General features: G+C 35.6%; 1 protein-coding gene across 1 annotated transcript; it reads right to left on the reverse strand.

Annotated features, from left to right (window-relative positions):
- Positions 1–3,657: 3,657 nt before the first annotated feature.
- LOC113324421 lies at positions 3,658–6,920 on the reverse strand. The gene is made up of 4 exons (XM_026572738.1): positions 6,212–6,920; positions 5,962–6,070; positions 3,968–4,856; positions 3,658–3,888 (listed from the first exon to the last, which is right to left on the reverse strand). Exons 1-4 carry the CDS (start codon positions 6,918–6,920, stop codon positions 3,658–3,660), a joined length of 1,938 nt encoding a protein of 645 aa, XP_026428523.1.
- Between the last annotated feature and the right edge of the window lie 249 nt (positions 6,921–7,169).

Consider the following 7,169-nt stretch of genomic DNA (forward strand, 5'->3'; position numbering starts at 1 on the left):
AAATCAAGCATGATGGGTCAGAAGCTGCAAAGTTTTATTTATTTTGTAATCCATATGTATTGATAGTTTTGTCACTAAAATTAACAAATGGGGAGATTGTTAGAGTACTGCTCGGTCAAACTCGCAAGTGTTGCTATCTGAAGCATGTTCGTCAAATTTATTTGATCAAAACTATATCTTGATTTCTAGTCTACTACTAGTAATGTATCAGATTAGGATAGAAGTGTGTAGTTGAGAATTAGACTTCACAGATTTCACCATTTGAAGATGAAGATCAACCGAAGACTTTTGGAGGAACTTTATCGACAGAAGGTTTGTGAAGACTATAAACTTATCTATCACTCAGATGGTGTTTGTTCTATCTATTTCAAAGAGACAAACTCGTATGGCTATGTAAACTTAAAACTAAGTACACAAATGGATGTTTCGAGCTGAACTTATTCTATATATATTTCTCGAAACATGAGTTATTAAGCTTGGAAGTGTTTTCGAACAATTTATTGTTCAAGATGATCAATTGAAAATAGCGTTGAAGATGGTATGTGTGATATTATCATCACTCAGGAAATTTTCGATTTGATTAATTTCAATCATGTGAAAATAACCTTGAACATTTTATATGATCTGTGTGAGACAATCATTTAATGTTAACTCGGGATGTTTCATAATGATTAAGTAATCATTTGGAATTACTTGGAACTTAAGGTATGTGTAAGATTATCATTGTCGTTTCCATGGATGTCTCAAATCGATTAAATGAGAGTTTTAGAACTACTACTGAAATTCTGGGTACAATTTAGTATGTGTACCTTGTACGTGAACTAGCTAACTAGTAATGGGTCCAAAACACCCGTTTGCGAACTGGTTGAATTGTATGATCCAGAGTTGCAGTTTGCGATGTGTGTTTGTGAACCAGCTTGGATAGGAAAGGTCCGGAACTTCTGTACGCGAACTATGTTCCCGAACTGGTAGTGTTTCTAATATTCAGAAAGACAACTTACCATTTGCGAACTTTGTACGCGAACCAAGTTATCTGTGCTCGTGAACATAGGTTAGTTTGCGGACTAAAGTCCCTGAAATGTTACTACTACTTTTGTACGTGAACCCTGTTTGCGAACCATGACATAACAATTCACGAACTGGTTTATCTAGTCGGACATTATTCAAGTGTAATGTATATTTCTATGAGATATATAGCACTTGAATAACTCTCAAAAACACATATTAAATACATACTTGATCGCTGATAAAATTTTGGTTAATTATCAAGTCAAGTCTAAAGTGTTTATGAACAAGACTAAAAATCTTATTGTGTTCATTTAGATAACTTCGGTTAACTATTGTCGAACCAACTCATTGTACACTTTTAGGTACGGTTCATCGTTATCTAAATAAATGTATATTTCATTTGTGTATATCTCAAGCTAAACCATCTAACGGTGGATATTAAATGCTTACTTTCTAAGCTAACTTAACTTGAATCTCAAATTTGGTTTTTCATCTAATGGTGAATATTGATTGCTTTGTCAGCAAGCTATCTTAGCTTTGTTTGTAAGCAACCCTAATTTTAAAGTCTATATAAAGAGATCCTCTTGCTTCTGGGGAAACTGATCACTGACACTTTCGTGTGTCCTAGTTGCATCTAGGGTCGATTTTCTCTCAACCTAGGTTTCCAGTTCTTCTGTGAAACAATTCAGGTTTATGACTAAAAGACTTCGCTTGGGGATTCGTGAAGCCAGGTTCGACTATTTTATCTTTGATAGTCTGGTTATCCTTATCTTACTTTTCTATCGTATTGAGCTCAACTCGAATTAAAGTTACCTCGAGATTTATCTCCGATAGGTAAGATACAAGTAACCATGAAGTTTCTTCGTCTTAAACTTTGGGTTCCATAATAAACTTCTTCTGTTAATCAGTTAGGTTTATTGCGAGGTGATTTAAAAAATCTAGGTTGCTCTTCGGGAGACATAACACCAGATTTTTTGATAGGTTTGATAAATCTTTGATTGGTCGAACCACGATTTCTTGTCACCTTGATCTTTGTTCAGAACTTAGGAAATCACCAAATAGACTTATCTGTGGGAGACAACATTGTTTATTAAAGTCTTCGACTTTAGGTCGTAGCAACTCTTAGGATATAAAGGACGTTGGCTAAGGGAATCAAGTGCGCAGTGTCTTGCGAGGTCTAAGAGGCGTATAGAACGCGACTGTACCTTAATCAATGTGATACTTGGTTAGGGTTCAACTACATTCCAGTCTGAAGTTTATTTGTAGTAGGCTAGAGTCTGTAACGGCTTAATACAGTGTGGTGTTTAAGACTGGACAAGGTTTCGGGGTTTTTCTGCATTTTCGGTTTACTCGTTAACAAGATTTCTGGTATTTGTGTTATTTCTTTTCCGCATTATATTGTTTATCTTTATAATTGAAATATCACAGGTTGTGCGTTAATCAATAACAGTTGTTAAGTCCGACCTTGTTTGTTGGATATGACTTGATTGGTCTTGAATATTGGTCTTTGGTGTCGTCCATGTTTCTCTTCAATACAATCAGGTTTACAGATTCATATTTTTTTAACTTGTGATTGTATAAGAGAAAGAGATAACCTCTTTAGTATTATTCTTTGATTGATTTTTACTCTCGGAATATTATTAAGGTTTAGTTCATATAGGTTTCCGAACGAAATGTTGGGTGTGGTTGTTAGACCCCTGCGTTTTCACAAAAAGATCTGAAAAGATTGTAAAAACGGAGTTTACTGAGAAACACAGTGAATCGAGTAATCAATAATGAGGAATCAACACTCAATGAAGAAAGGAATCACTCGTTTAAGCTAAGATTTGAGTTCAGGAAGAAAAAATATAATAACCATTAATGACGAATGAAAACTTTGATCGATAACCCTTGGAATCTGAATTTGATACCAAGATATGGAACTTATGTTTCTCATTAAACAAACTCACAGAAGAACCCTACAAACCAGGTACCTCTTCCAGACACTCATAGCCACTCAAATATTAACCAAGCAAGACAGAACACGTGTAAATGACAACTCACTCAGATAATATAGTTACAGTTAAGTAACAGGATACAGATAGGATAACAACTATATTAACTAATATACTCGAATAATTCAGTCAACACTATGCTTCATGCAAAATAGATCTCCACTATTTGCCAAAAGAGAACAAGATGCAACTTCCCATCTCGGTCTTCTTTCTCAGTTTGTTACTAATATTTTCAAATCAAATAGTCACAAAGAGCAGTTCTATGTTTATGATCCGTTTCTAAAAACCGATTAGGATCAAATCCAAAGTGAAAATTGAATAAACTGTTGGCACTCCCATTGTAAGTGTGTAGCATTCGATTAGAATTATAAGGGTAAGCAGTGCATTTTTTAATTGAGTAACAAAATTTCCGAATATATAGAAATGCAAGGATTTAAAAACCAATCTAAGTGTGGAAGAATTCCATTTCCATTTCCATTTCCATTTCCTTTGATGCCTAATAATCTCCCTCCAAGTTCACAGTAGCATCTGATCTAGCGTCCTTTTTTTTTTTTAGATCGAAAGAGAACTTTTATAGAGGAAAAAGAATGTACAATGTAAAAGAAGAACAAAGCCACCAGAGGTAGCTGAAAAGAAAAAACATCAAAGGATAAAATTACATCAAAATATTGTCCCAATTGAAAACTGAACTTGAGGAATTCAAGTGAGCTCTATGTCCAGCTGCTGCAGACCAAGCTAGCACTAAAGACTTAGCATCAATTCCTAAATCTACATCAGTCTTATAAACATAGTTTTCCTTGAAAGTTCTGTTGTTTCTTTCGGTCCATAAAACCCATATAACTGCAGCCGGTATGATGTTCCAATTACCACTAGAAAGAAAGAGCTCCTGACCAACATTTAACTAAAGAGGAAACTGTATTAGGAAAACACCAAGCCCAATTTGAAGGGGCGAGCATGGACCAAACCCTATAAGCCACTCTACAGTGCAACAAAAGATGATCAGCAGTTTCGTTAGCATTACCACATAAAATACAGGAATCATCAAGAGTGATTCCTTTTTTCAGCAACATATCTATGGTATTCAGTTTACCATGATAGGAGCACCACAATAAGAACGCCACTTTAGGAGGTATCCATGAGTTCCATATGAAGTTATGGGGGAAATCATCTATCCCGTCATCTGCAATTAGATGAGAATAAAGAGTTTTAACAGAAAAAACTCCATTGTCACCAAGATTCCATCTTCTTGTGTCTACCAGGGCATCTAAAATTGGTGGAATGGATCCAATTTGTAGAAGAAGATTGGCGAACTGTTGAATTTCACTGTCTCTTAGAGCTCTTTTAAAATCAAAAATCCAACAGTGAGTGTCAGAAATATGAGCAGCTACAGAAGAGAGTTTTTCTTTAGATAACTTGAATAACTCAGGAAAATTAATCATCAAAGGATTATCACCAACCCAGTTATCATACCAGAAGGATGTTCTTAGACCATTATGGATAGATATACTGGAATTCTTATCTATTAAAACTCTTTCTTCTGCAATGGTTCTCCAACAAGAGATACTATAAGGAGATTTCACTTTATCAGGGATCCAAAAAGAAGTATCTGTACCAAATTTCTCAGCAATAATTTGATACCACAGGAGATTCTTTTCCACACCAAATCTCCAACACCACTTTGATAAAAGAGCAGTATTCATAACCTTAAGATTCAAAACCCCAAGACCACCTTTAGATTTAGAAGCACAAACCAACTCATAGTTTATGAGGTGAGAGCATCTAGAACCAGGCTTATGCTCCCAAAGAAAATCTCTCATTTTCTTTTCTAGTTGATGGATAACTGAAACAGGAGTTCTAAATAAAGATAAATAGTAGAGAGGTAGAGAAGTAAGAATGCACTTTAAAATTGTTAACTTGCCTCCTTTTGAATAAGAACTTTGATTCCACATACACAATCTATCATCAAATTTAGCCAAAATAGGATCCCAATAGCTTTTGACTTTAATCTACCATCCTTCTCTTTCTCTATGGTCTCCGAAACAAACATGATAATCTAGGGTTTTGTGGTCCTTAAGAGCGTCCACAGTGGGAGAGTAAACCCAAATATTTGGTCTTTTGAACAGACGTAGTGGAACGTACTATCGATCAAATTTTGATCAACGACTAAAACCCAGAGTATATTTGGTCTGGGACCAAGACTAAACCCAGATATAGTCGAGCGTTGATATACTTCACGCCCCACCACCAGGCGGACATATAGTCTACGCCCCACATCAGGCGTTGGTATAGTCTACGCCCCACACCAGGCGTTGGTATAGTTTACGCTTCACATGGGGCGTACGTAAAGTCTACGCCCCATTTTTTTTTTTTAATTATTTTGTATGGGGCGGGCATTATACCCCCGCCCCATTCTTTGTTTCCAAAATCATTTTAGTGGGGCGGGCATTATACCTCCTCCCCATTTCTTTCATTTTTTTTTTTAGTGCACGTCCCAATCAGGCGTTGGTATAGTCTACGCCCCACACCAGGCGAACGTATAATGTACGTCTGACCAAATTTAGTCTTTCCACCGTAGCGTCACACACCATACTAAACCCAAAATTTGATCTTTTTTTCCCTCTTTGGTCTTTGGTTATACTCGCACCACTGCAGTTGCTCTAAAGGCATACCAAGGCACTGAAAAGGTAAGGAATCCTTGGAACAACCAATCTCCAAAGCCCAAGTAGATAACTATGGACAAACACCAATTGGTATCAGTCTAGTTTTAGCAGTATTTAACTTTAAACCTGCAATGACCTCAAAGCAAGAAATTGTAGAGAACAAGTTAAGCAATTCTTGCTTACTATTATCTAGAAAGAAAATAGTATCATCAGCATAATGTAAATGGTTTATGATTAAACAATTTTGTTTGACTGAGAAGCCACTGAATAATTGCATATTTGCTGCTTTGTCAAGATACCTAGAGAATCCCTCCATTGCAATGTTGAAAAGAAGAGGAGAAACAGGATCTCCTTGTCTCACTCCCCTTGAGCTTCTCAAGTATCCAAAAGAAGACCCGTTGATAAGCACTGAAAAAGAAGCAGTAGAGTAACAAAATCTTACCCAATTGCACCACTTTGTGCTAATACCCATCTTTTTTAACACCAATTCAAGATATTTCCAATTAACTCTATCAAACGCCTTTTCTAAGTCTATCTTGCAAATGATACCTGGCTTATCAGAAGAAATTCTTGAATCTACCAACTCATTAGCAATCAAAATACCATCCGTGATTTGTCTACCTTCTACATATGCACATTGCACCTGAGATATAAGTTTATCCATCACTAGAGATAATCTAGAAGAAAGGACTTTAGATATTATCTTGTAAACACCTGTGAGTAAGCAAATGGTCCTGCAATCCTTTATGGTCTCTATGTAATCCTTTTTATGAACAAGACAAATGAAAGTAGAATTATGTCTAGTGTCAATGGTACCTGATGACCAAAATTCTTGAATTGTATTTGTATCCATTAAGTCTTTTTTAAGGAAGCACCAACACTTCATGAAAAAGATAATTGGATACCCATCAGGTCCAGGTACTTTATCTTGTGCTAAATTTTTGATTGCTAAAATGACTTCATCTTCAGTGAAATAAGCCTCTAGAATAGCAGCTTCATCAGTGCTAATGGAATAAAACTCAATATCAACCAGATCAGGTCTTATAAAGTTTTCTTCTGTAAAAAGAAGCTTATAGAACTCAACAATATGTTCTTGAAGTTGAAATCTATCTAAAGTAAGAGACTCATTAATATAAAGTTGTATGATTCTATTATACCTTCTCTTAGCTGATGCAGTCCTCATGAAATGTGTTGTATTCCTATCACCATCCTGAATCCATTTGGTTTTGGATTTTATTCTCCAAGCAGTTTCTTCCATAAGAGATATCTTTTAAAATTCCTCCATATGTTATATCTTTTCTACAATATTTTCTTCTGGTGAAGGAGTGTCTTCAGCTGCAGTGTCCAAAACTTGAATTTCTGCTAAAATATTATTGAGCTTTGAAGTAGTGTGCCCAAAAGTTTCTTTGTTCCATTCTTTCAACTTTTCTTTTAGAGCTTTCAATTTCATCCAGAGTATGCTGCTTGGAGTACCTGCAAAACAAAAAGAACTCCACCGTTCCTCTAA

The sequence above is a fragment of the Papaver somniferum genome, chromosome 11 (assembly GCF_003573695.1).
Source record: "Papaver somniferum cultivar HN1 chromosome 11, ASM357369v1, whole genome shotgun sequence".
Taxonomy (NCBI): domain Eukaryota; kingdom Viridiplantae; phylum Streptophyta; class Magnoliopsida; order Ranunculales; family Papaveraceae; genus Papaver; species Papaver somniferum.

Excerpts from the sequence above, each read along its gene's own strand:
- LOC113324421 (XM_026572738.1), bottom strand. The coding sequence starts at position 6,920 with ATGGAAGAAACTGCTTGGAGAATAAAATCCAAAACCAAATGGATTCAG. Across the intron at positions 6,071-6,211 it reads AATTTCTTCTGATAAGCCAG|TGCTTATCAACGGGTCTTCT; the intron begins GTATCATTTGCA and ends CTTCTTTTTCAG. Across the intron at positions 4,857-5,961 it reads GCAATGGAGGGATTCTCTAG|AACTCCTGTTTCAGTTATCC; the intron begins GTATCTTGACAA and ends ATCTTTATTTAG.